The sequence below is a fragment of the Mustela erminea genome, chromosome 15, assembly GCF_009829155.1.
Source record: "Mustela erminea isolate mMusErm1 chromosome 15, mMusErm1.Pri, whole genome shotgun sequence".
Lineage (NCBI taxonomy): Eukaryota > Metazoa > Chordata > Mammalia > Carnivora > Mustelidae > Mustela > Mustela erminea.
This window is the reverse complement of record NC_045628.1, coordinates 3,456,932-3,476,983: the sequence shown is the minus strand read 5'-3', so window position 1 is coordinate 3,476,983 and position 20,052 is coordinate 3,456,932. Positions and strand designations below refer to the sequence as shown.

The 20,052-nt window shown below is 51.8% G+C and overlaps 1 protein-coding gene across 5 annotated transcripts in view; it reads left to right on the top strand.

Moving 5' to 3' along the window:
* Positions 1-20,052, top strand: part of MYO16 (myosin XVI) — a 584,648-nt gene that overhangs the window by 479,074 nt on the left and 85,522 nt on the right. For all 5 annotated transcript variants that reach the window (XM_032314881.1, XM_032314880.1, XM_032314879.1 and 2 more), the window contains exon 28: positions 9,787-9,889. In XM_032314881.1, coding sequence (XP_032170772.1) covers positions 9,787-9,889 — 103 coding nt within the window. The remainder of the gene's footprint in view (positions 1-9,786; positions 9,890-20,052) is intronic.

Below are 20,052 nucleotides of genomic sequence, written 5' to 3'. Positions count from 1 at the left end.
ACAGATGAACCTGGACTTTCACAGAAACACAAAAAAGACACATGCAGAAAGGCAAGTGCTGTCTGAGCTCCCTTCCATGTGGAATCCAAAACAGTCCAGCTCGTCAAGGCAGAGAGTGGGCTGCTGGCGTAGAGGGACGGAGAGAAGACAAAGCGCACGACGTCTCAGTTCTGCAGCTTGAGTACGGCCCAGAGACCTGGACATCGTCATGCCTACAGCTGCAGGACTGTATTATATACTCAGACTTTTTTCTAAGAGGGTAGATCTCATATTGCACATTCCACTCACAAATAAATACACAAACAGAACCAAAGAGGGTGGGAGGAACGTTCAGAGCGGATGGGCATAGCGGATGGGCATGTTTATGGCATAGACGGTGGTGATGCCATCACGGATTTATCCTGACTTCCAAACTGAACCAGTTACATACAGTAAAAATGTCCCGCTTTTTGTCAGCCATACCTCAGCAAAGTGGTTCTAAAACACATAACTACGGTTGACCCTTGAACATGTTCAGTGTGGGAGTTAGGGGCGCTGAACTCCATGCAGTCAAAAGTCTGAGTATAACTTTCAACTCCCCCAAACTACCAACAGCTTACTGTAGACTACAAGCCTTAACAATCCCATGACGGGTCGATTCGCACGTGTTTTCTGTACGTATTATATAATGTATTCTTAGAAGGAAGCAAGCTAGAGAAAAGAAAATGTTAAGAAACATCAGAAGGCAGGGCGCCTGGGTGGCTCAGTGAGTTAAGCCTCTGCCTTCAGCTTAGGTCATGATCTCAGGGTCCTGGGATCGAGCCCCATATCGGGCTCTCTGCTCAACGGGAAACCTGCCTACTTGTCATCTCACTCTCTCTGTTAAATAAATAAAATCTTAAAAAAAAAATAAAGATTCTTTTAAAAAAAAAAGAAAAGAAAAGAAAATCAGAAGACAGAGAAAACATAGTGGCACACTATAAAAAAAATCTGTGTGTCAGTGGACCCACAAAGTTCAAACCTGTGTTGTTCAGAGATCACTGTGATTCTCTCTGAAATTAACCGACATAATTAGGTGCAGACACTGATCTCCAAGTCATCGTTCAAGCCTGTCACAGCCTCTCAGAGTGGATGTTCAAGAGACAGTTTCCTTGTTACTGAAGCAGTGTGTGATCTCGGTGCAGGTCCAGACCATTCTGGGGAGGATCAGAGCCATTCTCCTTTGTGATCTGCTAACAAGTCATAATGACAGTGACATTCTGAACAGCAGGTTCATATGGCAGTAAGTAACTCACTCGATGTCTGAAATAGGCATAAACTTCTTGGAATAATAAAACTGGTGTTAGCTACCAGTCTCCATAAAATGTTCTAGCCATGTCCACAGAAAAGGATTGCCCTCTGTTTGATAGGGAGAGAAAACAATGGAATAACAAAACTTTCTAGCCAACAAATTGACCTGCCTTGGTTTCCTGTCCCTACTCAAAAAATAAATGGTCACACTGACCCTGGTAGGTCTTTGAAAGGAGGAAATTGCTTTAAAAATGGGATAATTTTACCCAAACTGTATAGCTTAAAGAGGTCTCTCATTTAAAGGCTTGAACAACCAATGAACATCTTTCTTTCAGTTTAACTCAACGAGCTGTTTTTGCACCTGATGAATACAGGCTGTGCCTCGCCAGTAATTCTGCAAAGCACAGAGGAGGTAGGACACCAGCCCGTCTGGTCAGCACAGGCTGACCGTGCTCAGGGACCTCCCGGGCGCGCGTCACGAGCCCAGGAGCTACAGCAGTGGGGTCTCTGACCTTCACTGTTATCTCAGCCCCATCATAACTTCTGCGCCCCGAAAGGGCACGGTCTTCAGTGGCCCCCATGAGAGATGGCTCTGGCGTGCCCGGCATGCCTGGGTGGGGTTTCTGTGTAGGAAGACACTCAAGGGCTCTATCCGGAGCAAACCCAAACCTGGCTGAGGTCAGTGGTAGAGGCCTACAGAGCTCAGTGTACATTCCCCGCGGGGACTTTCTCATTCGGTGTTTCTCTTTCATCCCTTTTTTGAATACATTGAACACCGTGTGACGTCGCGCAATTCAAATGAAAGGGAGGGACCAGACATGAAGTAAGAGAATTTGAGAGCCTGGTCATGTAAATTCTTAGCAGATGTTCTGAATTCGTTTTTTATCCGCATGTTGGTACTGGCTGATCCCAGGAGTCGAGGTCTAGTCTAGCATTCCTTTTTTTTTTTTTTTTTTTTAAATTCACCTCCTGCGTTGTCTGGGGTGGGAACCCCTGGCTTGATGACACAGATGCGTGAGTGAGTCCCCTGGGATAAGGCTGCATCTCCAGGGGGCCGGGCTGCTTGGTCACAGGCTCAGGCCCCCGTTGCTTCCCGGGAGGGAGGCTATTGAGGGAAAGGGTCCATCTGGAATGCCGGCCGCCTTCACACCCACAGCCCTTGCCCCACTGGCCAGGCCTGGGTCCCCCCAGCCGATACAGCAGCAGCTGAAGCACAAGCAAACCCCACACCTTCCCCAGAGCTCACAGAGGGCCAGCAGCACGAAGCCCGGGGACTTCCCGGTGCCTGGGAAGGGCTCGGCTAAGCCTCTCGGGAACTGCAGGATGCCCTCACCCTCCGCGCCACCTCCTTCCTCCTGGTGGGACTCTCTCCACGGTGGGGTGCGAGCCAGACTTTGAGTGTGAATGTTGGATGCTGTGTTGTCGTCTTAACTGATAAATGCCTAACAATGCTGGCTGTGATGACACTGAAGTCATACCGTAATGTTATCAATGTAATAGTAGCAGAAGCAGCTCTCACCCCCACCGGATGAGGTTGAGAGAGAGAGAGAGAGAGAGAAAGGGACTAAGCCCGAAGCTGAAGACGTGGACGTAGGGATGACCATGGAGTCAGGCTTTCCAGGCTGTGTCTTAGCGACATTCCTCACTGACACACTATTCCACTCAATAGTCCCCTTTGTCCTCTCAAGCCCCAGAGCAGAAGGGGCAAAGGTCTCATTTTACCTCATCTCCCACATTCCTTAGTAAAGCCACATTAGCCCCCAGCCCTGCTATAAACGAGCTGAAGGTGTCGCACAGCCTTGACTGACGTCCTGGGGTTTTGAGAATTCCGTGTCGCTGTGCGGAGACCCGGCGTCACACCTGGCATCTGTAGGCATTTCGTTACTCTCCGTCCCTCCCTCTCTCCTGCTTCCCTGCTTCATTTCCAACCCTGGAGACCGGCCCACGGCTGGGTGGGAGGCCCCTCACTCCGCCAGCAGGTGGCCCGGTGGCGGCTGTGGGGTGACACGGCGGGGCAGCGGGGCGGCTCTTCCCAGCACCTCTTCCCGAGGACTGTCCTCCTGGGGATCTTGAACCGGGAGGCACACGGGAATGTGAAATGCCACCGTGTCTTTGAATGGGGCATCCGTGTTCTAAAGATGACGGCAGCCTGTCTGTCATAATTTGGGAAGAGCTGGGAAGTCGTCTTGACCAGTGGCCTCAGCAGGGGGCCTGGGACTGTCCTAGCGCCATCTTCCTTTAACCGACTCATACGCAGTCCCTGGTGAGCACGGAGAGGCTTCATGTGGATCCCAGTAGATGTGAAAATAAACTCACGTCCAGATTCCAGGCCTGCACCGTCCAGGAGGCCCCAAAGCTGTAGCAGGCGACAGCCGTGTCCCCTTCCTGTCCTTCCGGTAAATATCCAGGAGGAGTCATGGGTAGGCGGACACAGGAGATGCACCAGGGCATGGATCAGGCTGTTGAGCCCCAGGCAGAAGAAACAGCAGCTGCAAAGAAATGTGGGAAGGCCAGACGTGGAGCTGTGGGAAGCCGGGAGAAGACCGGGCCGGGCGACGGGCGGGTGCGCGAGGCGAAGGCTCCGCACGGGACGCTGAGCTGCCGGGCGGTCGCGGGGAGCAGGCCCGGCCCTCCGCAGGACGGAGAGCTCAGGGGACGAAGGCCGGACCAGCTGCCACGGGAGGTGAGGTCTTCAACCCCGAGTCACGGGAAGAAGAAAAAGAATGTGCACACTTAGGGAACACGATGCATTTTTGTGTGAATGATGATTTTTAGCAACTTTTTCTCTTTGCTTTCGCGTCGTCTTTAAAAGAAAAAAAAAGTGCTCCTCTGTAGTTGAAAGGCCCTTCTGCAAAGCCTCTCTCTCTGCCTCGTTTCTCTTCCTTCTCCGCTCCCCCCACGTCAAAATAGATTTTATTTCTCCCCCAAGCCCTCCGTGCTCCTTCCGCTTCCTACTGCTCACTATTTTCCTGATGCATGTCAGTCCCGTTGCTAGGCAGCTGTTCCACTCAACCCACCACTCAGCATTCTGAATGCTGGAAATTAGCCCCAAATAGCAGAAAATCACCCCTCCGCACCTGCACTGCGTGTGCTGTGGGAGCTAGCATGGGAGCCGCAAAACGAGCGGTCCCGGCAAGTCCGCACAACAGGGGAGACGCATCCCCGATCCGGTGCAGACAGACAGCCTCGTTCTGGCAAGGTGGGAAGCTCCACGGTGCCCTGTGAGGAAGTCTCAAGGAACTGGATCTAGAAGAAACCCCATCGTTGTCCTAGCAGAGCTAAACAGGAAGGAACCCAATAATCTGGAGAAAAACAGCAGTCCTGCCAAATAAGCATGAGTAGAACGTAGGCTTTGTGTATTTCTATAAATGTCGCCTACAGGCTCTCTGGTTCTTCCCCGACCCTGAAGAAGAAAACGCCCCAAACACTTCGCTTGGTTGTACCTGCCCCTCGGGCCGTTGGCCTTTTCCTTCCTCCGTGCTCCGAGTCACCAGAGCCCCGAGCTTGTGCCTCCGCCCTGTGCTGCGGGCTCGGTGCCCTCCCCTGCCCTTCCTGGCTGCCTCCCCCTCCCAACCTCCCCTCTAGGGCTCCAGCGACATCCCCTCTCTCTTCCCGTGGATTACCCCGTCCCGTTCCTGAGGGATGAGGTTAACAGTGCTCCCTAAACCTCATTGTGTTGTTCCTGACTAAATAAAATAGGACCCTTATGAGAAAATTTCATGAGATCTTGAATTAAGAAAGCCACATCTTTTCTGAGATATAATTTTGGCCAAAAAGGTCATCCGTGAGCATAGGCAGTCAGATGAGAGGGTCGCTTTGCCCATCCTGGTGGGCTGTGCCTGTCTTGGCAGGGTACCTTGCTCATAACTGGTGCTTAATAAATATTTGCCGACCAGAATTAAATTTTAAGGGGCTCAGGGACCAAAACTTTCACAACGAAATTGTGCTCGAGTGTGAAGAGACGAAGCCAATATTCAGCACACAAACCATGTCAGAGAAATTGCATCTGAGGTGGGGTTTGTTGTTGTTTTTAGTGGTTTTGTTGTGTTTTGTTGGTAAACATTAGCTCGATACACATACCTTGTATTTTTCTAAGGAAGTGACTCTCCGGTTCCGTGGTGGGCTTCTTACAGGAGTCAAATGAGTGGTCACCCTGCCTCTGTGGTCACCCCGTGAGCTCTGTTTTGTCTCTAAGCTCACGAGAAATAGCACGTCCGCGTTCTCCTTGAAGCTAGAAGGAACGATCGCTTTGGAAAAGACAAATACCGCGTCCCTTAGGTTCCCCTGCGCACGGCTCAGCGTCTGCTCTGCCCTCCCTCTTCCGCTTCCGCCTGCCCCGCTCAGACCGCAGAGACCCCGAGCCAACACCGCGGACATTGGGGTCCCTCCACCCATGATTTCTGCCAACGACCGGGATGTCTGTTACGATTCCCGAGTCATCCTGTGCCCGGGGGTGCGTGTGGGTTGAGGAGAGTTTTCGTACTTGGACCCTTGGTGTCCAGAGGGTACTTAATGACGAGCCTGCAGGTGAGAGAGCTTTCCGGAACTGTGAACTGTGCTAGAACTCGCCCCCCGACCCCAGGCCTCACCCAGTATCGGCCATCGGGGCCCTGGGCGGTCTGGGGGAAGGAGGTTGAAAGTCGGCAGACACGTTCACAAGGGGAGCCAGACACAGTGTTCGGTTTCGGCCTCAGGGACCCACAAGCACTCAGCACGAGGAGACGTCTTCTGGACGGTGGCCGCCGTCCTGGCCGGGAGGCCGTGGCTGGTGACAGGCGAAAGGGGCCCCAACGGAGCGACTGGCAATAGGCAGGCAGAGACTGTTTCGGGGCGTCGGCTCACTTCAGTGACCCCGTCCTTGAGGCTCCCGTGGAATTCTTCCTGCGCCCTCCGCCATGGTGTTGACACCACCCCGTCCCCCCGTCTGAAGCAGCCGCTGTCCCCGGGCGCTCCGTCTCCACGAAGGTCACTTCTGCCCTCCAGCTTCGCAGGCGCACCTCCCCTCCCTCCCGCGTCCACATCCGTCCATCAGGAAACCCCACTGTGCGCCGCCGGCCTTGGTCTGCACCCACCCAGCTCCTCCCATGAACGCTGCCTCCCTCCTGGGCTGCGGGAAGGGCCTCTGGAGAGACCCCGGGGCTGTCCGCTGTACATGCCCATGCCCGGGGCCGCCAGCTCCTGGGGACCCTTCTGGAGTCCCAGGGTAGGACCCATCTGCTCAAATCACTGTGTCCTGGGCTCTCAGGGTCAGAGCTGAGGGCTTACAGTCACCTGCGAGGTCACCTCCTTCCTGTGACTCTGCCCCTGGACCTTGCCTCGGCCCTCTCTGCTCCAGCTGCGGCCGCTGCCCTGGGATTGCTCACACGGGCGCACGCACATGACCCCGCTCAGGGCTTGTGGGTTTGCTGTTCCCTCAGCCAGGGTTCCTGTTCCCCGGAGGGCCCCACAGCTCACTTCCCTGCCGGCAGATACCTGCTCTCCGTGAAAACTCCCCTGCCCCATTTTTCTCCGTCTCTCTCGTTGTACGTGACGTGGCTCCTCATCTGTGTTTCTGGTCTTCCCGTCTCCGTCAGAGGATGTAAGGGTCTTCATCGGGCGCATTCCGTGTGCGCATCTTGTGCTCAGCCAGGACTCCTGTGCTTACCGGCTAATTGATTGAATGAGCCCAAAAGAATGAGCCCGGGACTTGGGCTCTGGACATTGAATTAGATCCCAGTGATTCCCTCCAACCCAAACCAGGATGAGGCAACAGTGAGCTGTTCAGGAGACTTGACATTGACATCTTCGAGTCGGCTGATCTGTCTCAGACACGGGCAGGTACCAGCCGAACACAGAGCTCTTCGGGGTGTCGAGGATGACAGAGGCTGAGAGCTGTGGGGAAGGAAAGCTTCGGAGTCTCACGTCCAGTCACACCTGCACTCAGCGCCCACACACTGTCCCAGGCTCATCCCTAGCCCCTTGGTCTTGGGTTGGAGTTTCTGCGAGGTCCTGTGTTAGCTCAGTGATCGACCCGGGACGCCACCCAGAGATGACACGCCCGTTCCAAAGAGCAAGATGTTTTTAATTACACTAAAATAGAGGCCCTCACTTGGGATGATGTGTTTGTCTTTTCAGTTGAAATGTCAGAACTATACCATTTTAGATGTCACAAGAACAATATAAAGTGAGGGGAAAAGCCCCCGGTGTAAGATCTTTGTTCTGACTTGTTCGTACAGCCTTCAGATACTCGAATTACGTCAGTTGAGTTCTCCGTGATAATGAGCAGAGCTGCAGAATGAGACAATTGTAAGAGAATAAAAAGATAATTTGAGTGATTTCATTTCATTGTGTGACTCTGGCTAAATGGTAGGAACGTGCTGGCTTTCCTGCGCGCTTGAATGAGTCTGTATTTCATTCTGAGCTGAGTTTTCCGTCAGAGGCCCAGTCACCCGAAGGTCGGAGAGCCTGGAGTTCTCTTCTCTGCAGTCTGGTGTGCGGCTGATGCCGAGTGCTGACCGCTTCTGTCTCTCACGCCCCAGCCCTTTCCTTTCCGCTCTAGAACCATCTGGGGCCGGGGGCTTGTTGGTTCCTGCCTGAACCGTGTCGGGGATGGCCGAGAGACCGAGATGGCCCGTTATACACCTAATCTGCATCTGCTCACTGATGTGCGCATGTTACACGCCCACAATTCTGGAGAGCCCACCCCACTGCCCTCTGCACACAAAACTCCCAGTCCTGGCCCTTCACACACACACACACGCACGCACATGCACACACGCACGTACACACATGTACGTGCACACACGCACGCCCCATTCCGCACATTGTGTCTGTTCTCTTCTACCCTGGGGACACCCTGATCTCTCCGGCAACGACCACACACTAAGACCAGTAGACGAGACAGACACCAACCCCAGTGCCTACTGCATAGGAAATCCCATTCTTGCCTCTTATTAAAAAAAAAAAAAGAAGAAGAAAAAGAAAAAGAAATCACTGAATACTTCCGTATTCCACAGATCACTTCAGTCCGTGCGCTGTGATCCGAAGGTGAGCGAGGTTTCCCGTCCTTGCTCTGGCGCGCTCCTGCTCGCGTCCAGGCTCGGCTCCCTGCTCTTTTCACGCCCTCCTGGGCCCTGAGTCCGATACAGGAGCAAAATTCCGTGTGAGGAGGAAGGGTTGTGGCTGACGTTGATGCCTTTCATCTGACGTGTGGCTCCCGAGATGAGGACGTTGTCAGCCCAGGTCGACGAACAGACTGAGGGCTCCGCGGTGGCGCGAGGACGGAGAAAGGAAATGAATGTGTGCTACTGCCAGAGTCACAAGGGGCGTGTCTGCTCGGAGCACTCACCGCGCCAGACCCACGGTGACCACGGCCGTGCCCCCCCGTGCTGGGCACCCCCGGCGAGGGAACACGACAGAACCCTAGAGGGGGACCACTCTGGGGTGGCGGTCGGGGGGCACACGTCCAGTGCTCTCCTGGCTGCTAAGAGGGAGCCCGGTGGATACGGGACACAAACGGGGAAGCGGTGCTCTTCCTTCCTTCCTTCCTTGCTCTAAGCAAGCAAGTAACTCGTTTTAGAAATTGCCAGATTTGCTGCCACAAACTTCGGATGGAAATCACAGACATTTTACAGAAAGTCACAGAGAACTTAAGTGATTTACCTTTGGGCATTAAATTCCCAAAGCAACGTGGGAATCGTAAACACAGTCCAACTAAATGCAATTACAGGAATCCTTGCCTGTTTCCTCTTCTCTGTCCCCCTCCCCCTCCCCCTCCCCCTCCCCCTCCCCATCCTCCTCCTCCTCCTCCTCCTCTTCTTCCCCCATCTTCTAACACAGTTTACCTCCACGCCAGGTTAAATAACGTGCATGCAAGGGAAATTTTACATCGATTTTTTAAGTGGCTGGTAGAATTTTGAAGGGCATTTTAAAAATCCATAAAAAACCATTATATTGCCATGGATTTCAGCTCAGGAATGTCAGTTATTCAGAGGAACTTTCAAATAAATAAATAAACAAACAAATGTCCTTCTAGAGGATTGATAAAACCCTATAGGTGGGCAGAGCGGCTCTAGATCCCACTTGAATAAAGCTTCCAGATGTTCTGATATCCACATTATAGATTCTTATTATCTCTAGGTTCATTTCAAATGGTCATAAGGAATTCTAAGATTTCTTAAAAGGCATATTTTTGAGAGCATTCTAAATATTTACATGAAAACAAGGAGTTTTCTTTCCTTCAGTTCCTTCTGTTAAATGGTTCCGTCAGTCCGCGATAACAGTGTTAAACCTGCGTTAAAGGATTGAAACACATATTTGGCTCATTTTAAAAACTCATCCTCACGTGGCAGAAGAGGGTTATGTCGCGGTTGGACGAGGTTCAGTGCACGGTGGATGGAGACTTGGGGGCTCGGGGGAATCAAGTGGGCTTTGGGGACGTTTTAAGGAACGGTGGGACCGAGATGACCCTGCCGGACAGAAGATGCATTTGCTTGACACACTCAGTCACGGATTTCGTGTCCCCACTGCTTTCCGCAGGTACAAGCCGCTGGCCCATACGCTCCCGGGCGAGAAGCAGCCGCTGTCTGCCGCGGAGAAGTGCCGCCTCGTTCTCCAGCGGTGCAAACTGCAAGGCTGGCAGGTGAGTGACCCGCGGGCGACCTGGTGTCGCAGCTCGGGATTGGAACGCACCAGCTGGGTCCCCGTGGCTGCCAGCAGCCTCCGTGGCAAAAACGGGAGCGTGTTTGCGACGAGCCACTGGCGTGGTCCCTGGGAGCACGTGGGTCTTTCGGATTTTCCCGTTGTCGCGTGTGGTGGGGGACATGCGAGGGGGGCCCGCGGGCTCCCTCCACAGCACGGACGAGAAGTTCGTGCCGCATGTTGTTGGCCCGTGTGTCAGTCCCCTTGTCACTCGGGCTTTCTAAGGGAGTGAGGGGAGAGCAGACGAGGGTGTTGGTTTCTTGGCCCCTCGCCTGGATCCTGCCTTCTTCAGACCCACTCCCTGGCTCGTCCAGGGCTGGGGGGGCCCTGTTTTCTGCTTCTCAGCTGCCACACACCGGAGAGGTCACTGTCCCTTCTACCTCACTCCATGGCAAAAGGTTTGTGTCTGGAAATATTCAGTCTTTTGTGTGACCCCTTGGTTGGCAGAGTCCAGGGGCCCGTGGGAGCGAGAGCTCCTCCTTCCAGAAGGAAGAACTAACATGACACAGAAGAGCCTGGGGGGCTCCCCAGAAACAGCGGGGTACAGTTCTGATTTTGTTCAGCACCTGAAATAACATCAGAATGCTGTCTGTGATGAGTGTGGAGAACAGGAGGTTTGAAACTTCTGAAAGCATTTGGGAACATCCTGCTCCCAAGGGCGATTCAGGAATGGGAAACAGAAGAAAGACGCAGACATCAGAAGGCCTGGGATGTTTCCAGCCGTAGAACAGCAGAACGTGCCCACGTGGCAAAGAGCATGGCTGCCAGTCGCTTTGGCAAAACTAACAATTACCACAAGCAGCCATAAATGTCATGTTGAAAAGCCTGGGCATCTCTAAGAGACCATGTAAGATAACAGACGAGGCCAGAGATGCGTGCTTCCCTTCTGATGGTTCGGAGTCACTGGTTGTATGTGGCCGCGTATACGGGGCGGCGGGGGGGGGGGGCTGGCATTGGCCCTTCCTGCGCCTGCGGAAGAGGACATGGAACCTGGAATGTCAGACCGATGACTGATGACTCCATCGTCTGTGCCGCCCAGTCTCTCTCTCTATTACCTTCTCTCCTTTTCCTTTGTTTTCAACTAATAATGGGACGAGCTTTAAGTAGTCTGAAGGCGGAGGCGCATGCGGTCGGTAGGAGCCGTGTACTCGGATGTGGGATTGGAAAGGGAGTGAGGGGGGTCACTAATGTGGGACAGCGTCCGCTCACCACCCTGCAGCCGGGGCAGAGAGGCGGGTTCACATTCAGAACGGGGACATGGGCTCCCGGACACGGACGTCATCGTGACTGAATCACTGCTGGGATTTTTAAGTCTTTGGGCAGTAGTGGTTCCCGAACACGGAACTCTGAGATTTTCTTGTATTTTTTTCCCTTTAAAGTATATTCCGAGGGACGCCTGGGTGGCACGGTCGGTCAAGGGTCTGACTCTTGGTTTCGGCTCAGGTTGTGAAGTCAGGTCCCGAGACGGAGCCCCACGTCAGGCTCTGCTGAGCTCGGCCTCTGCTTGAGATTCTCTCTCTCCCTCCGCGCCTCCTGCTCGTCCTCTTCCCATTCTCTCTCTCTCAGAAAAAAAAAAAAAGAAGAAGAAGAAGAAAGACGCACAGATAAGGATAATATGCTTTATTAATACTGAAAGGCGGCATGGGTTGTGGAGAAAAGGCGAGGGCCTCTGGAAGAGTTGTTCCCCCAGCGGGTGGTAAGCCCGGTGTGCGACACACATCAGTCCTCTGATCGGGGTCCCACACAGGTGCCTCCCGACAGCCATTCCTTCTGCACCACTGCGAGGGCTGGGACACTCGAAATCGCAGCTGGGGGAGGTATTATATCGCAACACGCGTAGGAACTTTGAAGAAGTGCATCAAAATAAAAAACAGGGACACGTTCCCCATTCACTGCACTGGTCTGTTTTCCCCACTTCTTCACTCCCCAAAAGGAGACTAAAAATACGGGACGAAAGAAATACATGAACCCTTTTACTCTCCGCGTGTCGGGTTGTGTGTTCCGTGGCGAGCTGGTAGGGAAGATGGCTTTCTTCAGCTTCTCCAAAACATAACGTCCCGTGTACTTTCTATAGTAAGACAGATCCTTGGCTTCCTAGAAATAAAGCTTGTTCATGTTACACTTTTATGCTAGACAGAGAGCAAAAGAATTTGCAATTAAATAATTTATTTAATTAGAAAGAGAGAGCGAGCGAGAAGGGCAGAGGAGAGGGACAGAGAATCTTCCACAGACTCCATGTCCCGTGCAGAGCCCCAGGCCGGGCTCCATCTCATGACCTGAGCCGAAATCCAGAGCCACGTGTTTAACCCACTGAGCTACCCAGGTGACCCAGCAGAAGAATTTTTTTTTAAACATCATTTATTCCTGACCTGGAAAGTCAGACTCTCCAGTTTCAAAAGCAAAGCGTGTGTCTGAAACGTGTCCTTCGCGGCTGGAGGAGTGGCTCTGACTCCCTCCCGGCGGTGGACCAGGACGAGGCCACCGCGGAGCCGTGGAAGCCGCAGTGAGGTCCTAACGGATGGCTGTCGTTTTCGAGCACGATTCCCAAATTACCGAGAGTCACGATGTGTGTTTCTATTAAGCAGTCAGTGTTCATCCTTGGGTCTGAATGGTTAGCGGGAATTAAGAGTCCCTCGTGCCCATATTTTTCAAAGCAGCGCTAGGAGCCAGCAGGGATCGGAGCCGTCTTTACTGTGGGAAACTGCGCAGAGCGTTAGCTGGAAATTCAATTCTCTTTGCTAAAAATACGATGAGCCTCTTGCGCCGCTCTGATGGGTCTTGGAGGTGTTGGTAGTGGGCGCTTCCGCTCTCCTTTACATGGATCAGGCTCCGTGCAGGGAAGCCTCGGAGGCGTCAGCAGGGGTCCGCGCCCGTCTTCTCCCACTTGCGTACATCGTAGCAACGCGTCCGCTTCTGCTTCCGAGGCGGAGAGAGACCTGCCCCGTTCAGTGCGTTGGGTTTGTTTACTGATTGATTCTCCGCGGAGTTGTGGGCCCGGAGTCAGTGCGGGAGGCCCTGGAACTGTTAATCATTTACGCACGGTGATTCCGCTCATCTGTAGGACATGTTATAACTATTCCGAGCTCTGGCCTTCTTTGATTTGAACCTAAGAGCAAGGGTGCGCGGAGACGGGAAAGTCGGCTCGGTGGATGTAGGAGCCCGTCTGAGACCGGAGGCGATGGAGCCTCGCAGACGGGCCTGCGGGCCGAGGGCCCAGGTGCGGTTCCCGCCCAGTCTCCGCGCAAGGGCCGCTCTGCCGGGACCCGCGTCTGGGTCCCGCGTCTGGGTCGCGGAGGCTGCGGTCTTCCCACGGCACTGGACTGGATCTGTATCTTTGACCGCAACCGGCCGAAGCGCTTCTGTTCAGATGACGCAACTCGACGGGCGAAGGTTCTGCGTCGCGGCGCGAGCTTTGACCAGAGGCACGTGCCATCTCGTCGCGACTCTGAGCGGATCGGGTCCGTGTCGCCTCACGCTGGTCGCTCACCTGGCGGTGCAGGAGAGTCGCAGGGACGGCGGCCCGTGGCAGGTCGGTTCTGATCCCGGCCGCTCTTACCGGACCGTCAGCCAGGGACCCCCACGTAGCCCAGAGCTTTGGGACTCCCCTTCCTCGCTGCATCTTGGGGGGGAGGAGGAGAAGGAGGGTGAGCGAGAGGAGCAAGAGCAGCCGGACAGGGACAGGGAGAGCCGGAGCCAAGCAAGGACTCGGCGGTTTCACTCCGGTCCGTCGCAGACCCAGCCCCAGCCCCAGCCCCCGCTCCAGCCCCAGCCCCCGCTCCGGCTCCGGCCGTCTAGGCAGCCCCGGGCCGGAAACAGCTCTGGGAGACCGTCCCGGAGACGGAGTCAAGGTGACACTGGCTTGCAGCTCAGGACTTGAGCGAGGACAGTCTCAGAACAGTCGTCGTAAGCCGTTTCGGTAAATCCCCAGCCTGAGGCTGCCGGCCCGCTCCCTCCCGTCATCGGACTTGCGGGCGCCCCCAGCTCTCCAGAACGTTCCCTCCGCCCTGCTCCCCCTCAGCCCTCAGGTCGCACACAGGTCGCACACCTTCTCTGAGGTCGCGGACAGCCTGTCCGTCACCCGGGATTGGCGTGTGTCGAGTTGGCTCCTGCGTCCCCAGGACAGGGGGCAAAGGGGAAGGAGGCGCGGTGGATGGTACCGGATAAGTCTTGGTCCCTAAGAAGCGGCCAAATCATACTATACATTTTACATGGATACACGGTGTTTAAGACTGTTTACGATCTGGAATAATTCACCACAAAAACCTGAGAGTGGTGATATCCAGGGCATTGTTTGGAGACCACAGTCAGAAGTGCAGCCCATCTCTATGATTCGAAGATGAATGTGTTCATAAGTTACTTTCTGTAACTGAGAATTATTTTTAAAATTTGTTACCACCCCATAAATACAATTTAAATAGAATATTATATAGGGTCAAATTAATTATCGTGAGCATTTTTGAAAAAGACATGTTCGTCACACTGACTCTGTTTTGCTCCAAAGCGCTTTTGCCTTCAAGTGCTAAGTAACCTGTTGTATTTTCTGCCTCACTTCTTTTTTGTTTTTAAGATTTTATTTATTTATTTGACAGAGTGAGATCACAAGTAGGCAGAGAGGCAGACAGAGAGAGGAAGGGGAAACAGACCTCCCCGCTGAGAGCCCGATGTGGGGCTCGATCCCAAGACCCTGGGATCATGACCTGAGCCGAAGGCAGAGGTTTTAACCCACTGAGGCCCCAGGCGCCCGGCCGCCTCACGTCCTGAAGGACCCTCCCGCCTCCTGTCACAGGATTCCAACCACTCGCCACAAGTGTTGGCAAACCCGCTCGTGATGCTGTTCTCTTAACATTCTCAACATCGTGGCTTTCACATCAGATGCTTTTGTTTTGAACAAAAGTGAAAAATAATCAGGATGTAGTGGTGGCTGCCAAGGAGTCCTTCTTTCTGGTCGTTTCTTGTTCGTGCAGACAATGAAATGACTTGTTCTTTCAAATATGGCAGCCTCCTCCGTGCCTCAGCCTTATTTGATGTGGATTTACACCAGTTGTTTGAGGAGGAGCGGAAGGTTCTGGAAGTAAGCTGAGTAGACACAATATGACTGACTTGCAGTACTTTTGTGAGAGCCCCGTGTTATTTCTTGCAGGATCTCAGTTTTCTCTGTCGCACCAGGTACAGTTTTCTTGATGAAACAGTCTTCAGGTGACTTCATTTGTGGAAAAAATGCAGAGAGCTCGAATTAAGTCACAGAGTGAAAGCAAGTTGTGTGGATCCGCAAGTTATTAACCGTCCGTGGTTTGTTTTTAACAATTATTCTGATACATGCTCTATCTAAATACGTCCATTTTTTAGTTCAGTTCGACTTTCAGGCGCCTTTGAAAATAATCCCTCCAAAGCTAGGCACATGGAATCAAGCGCTTTCTGCCCTGGTCTCCCCACACCACGGAAAAGTGACTGGCAGGCACTTAGGCCCATGTGGAACATGCTTGTTTTGCTGTGTTATGTCATTTATGTAAAGTGAAAACTTTTGAAACTACTAATTCTAAGTGGAAAAATAAATGGTATAATCTGATTTTCACACATTTTATATGAATCAACTGGTTATAGGATGATTTTTTCTGTGTAGTTATTTGAATGCTATATTCATTTTAAAGCCATCTGGTGGGATGACGAAGGGAGAAACAAATCTGTCGGAGTCCGTCCGAGCGCGGCTCGGGGCGCCATTTGCCGACACAGAGGCTCGGAGCGCAGGGCCAGTCGGTGCGGGGGAATGGCTGGCCCGCGCCGGGGAAGGCTTTCGTGGTGAAGTTTCACTGTCCCTTCGGTCATGTTCCGAGGACTTTGGGAAGTTCTGTGGGAAGGCAGGGAGGGGAGTCCAGTGAGGGGAGGCTCCTCGAGACAGGGGCGCAGGGAACTGTTGCTGGGAACCCTGGAAGGAATGTTGAGAGAAGGCGACATGGCGCCAGGATGAGAAGGCAGACCCGGGGAGACTTCCGGGGACTTAGCCACGATTGGACAGGCAGGCAGTGAGGAACAGAACGGGAGCTTCAGCTTCCTCCCAACTAGCCCACGACACGATGGCTACTCTCGCGCGTGTGGGCATGTGAGTGTGAGAGACAGACAGACAGAGAGGGGCAGAGGGACAGAGATCCGGAAAGAAACAGCCAGGGGCTCTCACAAAAGACAAACCCCAAATCCTAGGGAAATACACTTTTCCTATTTGTGTTGGTTCACTAACAAAAAAATTGCAAGAATTATTTTCCTTACCGTCATCTTCGAGTGTGATTTTCACAGGGTGGCCTAGATTTCATGGCGCGTCTCCATAAAATATATGGTCTTTGAAGGAGCCCCTCTTACAGTGCTGAGCATTGCAAGATTAACATTTTACTATAACATTAAATAAAATCAGTTGGATGAAGGATTTATTATTTCATTAATCTAAAAAAGTACAGTAGAGAAAAGATAATAAAAGTAAGAGCAAGAAATTGTTGAAGTTTTAAGCACCTTCTACTTTTTTTTATATCTTCTAAGACAAGACAATGGTATTAGAGCCCTTGGCTCTTATTAGCACAATAAATTAATGGTTTATAACCTTTGTTTTATTACTCAAGGAGCACTTCATAAATCAGCTGTAAGTACAGGCTAGAAAATAGCCTATAAAATTCTTTCTCTCACATCCCTTTCCTTTCTCTAGAATTATTAATGCTAAAAATAATAAACGTTAGGGATCTTAGAGTATCTCTTGGTGCTATGTGCATTATAAACTGAGAATTACTATACCCATGCACAATATTGACTTCCTTTTTTCTCTTGTACTAGACACACACACACACGAACACATTTGTGTTATGAAAGTAGTGTTTATTCTTGATAAGGAATTTGAAAAATAGTGAAAATTAAAGAAAAAATACAGATCACCCATCATCGAACTACCCAGAGCTATATACTCCAAAGGTTGGGTGTGAATTTGCTGAGTCAGCTTTAAAAAATAATATTACAAAGTCTGATTCCTGGGCAGTGTGTCTCTCTCCTCTTTCACTCTGAACTCCACTGAGGAAAACTCCCACGTCTTCTTCAGATATATCTCTCTAGATACATACAGTAAGTATTGTCGTGCGTGTGTGTGTGTGTGTATGTCTGTGTGTTTCACTATTACTTTCTCAACGGCGTCTGGCACACAGTAGATACCGAACATGTATTTGCTGAAGGAATGAATAAATGTACTGACGACCACATTTTTTCTTGGGAAATGAAGGTGTCCACCATCAAGCCTTCCCGACATGGTAGCTTCTTCAGAGCGTTCCTCTCAGCTTCCTAGCACAAAGGGCTCCGTGTAAGACCTGCACTTAATAACCGGTCCGGGAAGCGGAGCCGTGCCCATTCCTAATCCAGCTCTCGTCCCCTACAAGTCCAGTTCACTTCCTCCAGCTCCAGGATTATTGGCCGATTGAGTCAACGAGCATCTTTTGAGCACCCCTGATGTCCCTGAAGCTACACGAGGAGATACGGTGCATTGTAAAGGCGGAACGCCGTGGCCTTCTTCCACAGGCTTGCGAGCTAGCAGGGCCGAGAGGGGGAGGGGAACCACAGTCAGCTCCGTGCTGGGAAGGAACCCACAGGACGCTGGTTTAGAGAGGCAGTTGTCATGAAGAGCATCGCTACGATGAACACGTGTGGGCTGAGATGTGAAAGTTGAGGAGCAGGAGGCAGGGTCCAGGGCGGGAGCCGACGGTGCCACCCCCTGAGACAAGTTCAGCTGAGGGCTGGGCGGGGGGGCAGGCTGGCTGGAGAACCAGGAACTGGGAGACGGGAGAGAACGATGCCGTGGGCCAGTGTTTCTCAACCTTACGCTTTCATTATCACTGCACTAGGGAGGAAAATTAATGAGAGAAATTACTAACAAATTGATTACTGGGAAGAGTGAAAAAAATCCTTCACTCTGACAGTGACTTGTGGTCCTCCAGAGCTCAGTCCTCCCCGGCGGTCATTAACAATCGCCTGACAGTTACTAAAAAGTGGCGGTTCTGTCCATGCTTTACCCAGGGCTCCGTCTCATGTGTATCAATCTGGCGTTATTCAGTCCTGCAGCAAGCCTTTATTAAGCACCTACTGCATGCCTCAAACCTTGTAATAGCCAAGGATTTTTTTTGCTGATCAGGAACCGGGTTCACCCTTTGGGGACACCAAGTCACCACCTTGAGAATGAGGCTTAGCGGTGAGCAGGGACCAAGCCCGTGGGACCTTGGTTGCATCAAAACACCACATTCTGCTTCAAGTTCACCGTGAAGCCATCCATAAGCTTTAAAGAGGATAATGAGGTGACCTGATTTATGCTTTAAGCATGAACCAGTGTGTTGCCGGACGCAAGAGCAGGGCTGGGAAGCCAGTGCACACGGCCTGCAGCAGCAGAGGTAGGAGGGACGGGGAGCCGCTGCGGGGAAGGGACAGCGGCCTTTGGTAGATGGGCCTATTAACTCCCTTGAAGAGTGAAATCTCCTTTAAAACCGACGTTATTAACAAGTGTGAGTCGGCCACACGAAATAGGGCGGTTCTCGAGATGACACGAGGGCCTGACTCTCTGGGAGTCGAAAGCAGAGACGGTTCGCAAACATCCATGCCGATGAGTCTCAGAGAAGATGTGAGCACACACGCTACAGATATTTGGAAAATTAGGAGATCGATGTAAGTATCTTTTTTTAATATCTAAAAATGCTCTTTAGGACGAATGATATAAGAGCCAGGGCGGCAGGAGTCGTCCCAGTTTTAGAAGCAAAGCAAACCTCAGAAGACACACGAGGCAGAGACTTGGCGGACACTGGTGGGGGAGGGCCCCCTGCACGTACGTGTGTGCGCGCGCGCGTGTGTGTGCAGGTCTCGGGCAGGACAGCGGGCTGTGACTGTGTGTTCACTGCAGCTAATCATTTATAGCATACACATTCCACGAGGCAGGTAATTTTTCGTAGTATTGAGGCCATTTTGTTAAAAACCGAGACCAATGTTGTTCCTTCAACGAATGCATCCACCCCTCCGATGGCCTCCTCTCTGACTCCGAAGCCGGTCGGCTTTGTGAGGCTCTGGCTTTGGTCTGCTTTTCCTGATGGGTAACTTTGAGCAGAAGAGGTTTGCTTTCGTCAAGCTCTTGACCACCTAGATATGATTTCTGGAATGAAGCCATGTGTGGGGTCACATAGGGAGTTACTCACCAGTCAGCTCAGAATAGGAGTTTTTGTTCATCTCTGTTTGCTGTACAGGTCATACTGTTCTAGGTGAGAGTAATTCGTTTTCTAAACCTGTAATTATATGTAATTCGAGCAGAACCACCTTCCTCAAATACCTGAAGACGTGGTACTCTGTTCGATGTGTGTGGCTGTAATTATCTTCTCTGTGTTGAAGTTAAACTTCAAGAATAGTCTATTTATAACAAAGAGAAATTGTATTTTAGTATAAATGTATCCTCTGAGGATGTTTAAAAATACATTTAGAGCCAGGCTGAACGTTAGAATATTTCCATTTGGTAGTTTTTCAAAGCTGCCATGAAAATGTGAAGTATTGAAATAATAACAATGAAATGTACACACATAAACTAATGTCCATCCTTAGAAACGCAGTGAATCCAAGAAGCAAATAGGGAAATATGTTAATTCAGCTTGAGGAAGATAAATTTTAGTTAAATGGTTATTGCTCTGAGCTTCTTGAAAGGATAGGCCATATTCTATTCATCCTTGGGGTCCTAGAACCTGGCAAGGTGCTGGGTATCAGCGCCTGGCAAATGTTGGGATGGATGGACGGACGGACGGACGGACGGACTGCTGTATAGTTGGTTGGATAAATGGGTGGATGGACATACTCGTGGATGTGGGGTTGAATAGAGAGATGGTGGAGGAGTGACTGGAGAGAGGGAGGCACCGCTGGAGGAGTGGGGGGCTGGATGGACAGATGATGAGCGACTAAGCAGCTGGAGAGGACAGACCCCTGATAGCATAGACGGGTGAAGACGCATGAGACAGGCAAGTCAGGGAAGCTGCTAGATACAACGCGCCCGAGAGTATGTGAAAATGACACAGAACCAGGAACCAGTGCAGGACTGTTCGTGGCGGGCATATGGACGTG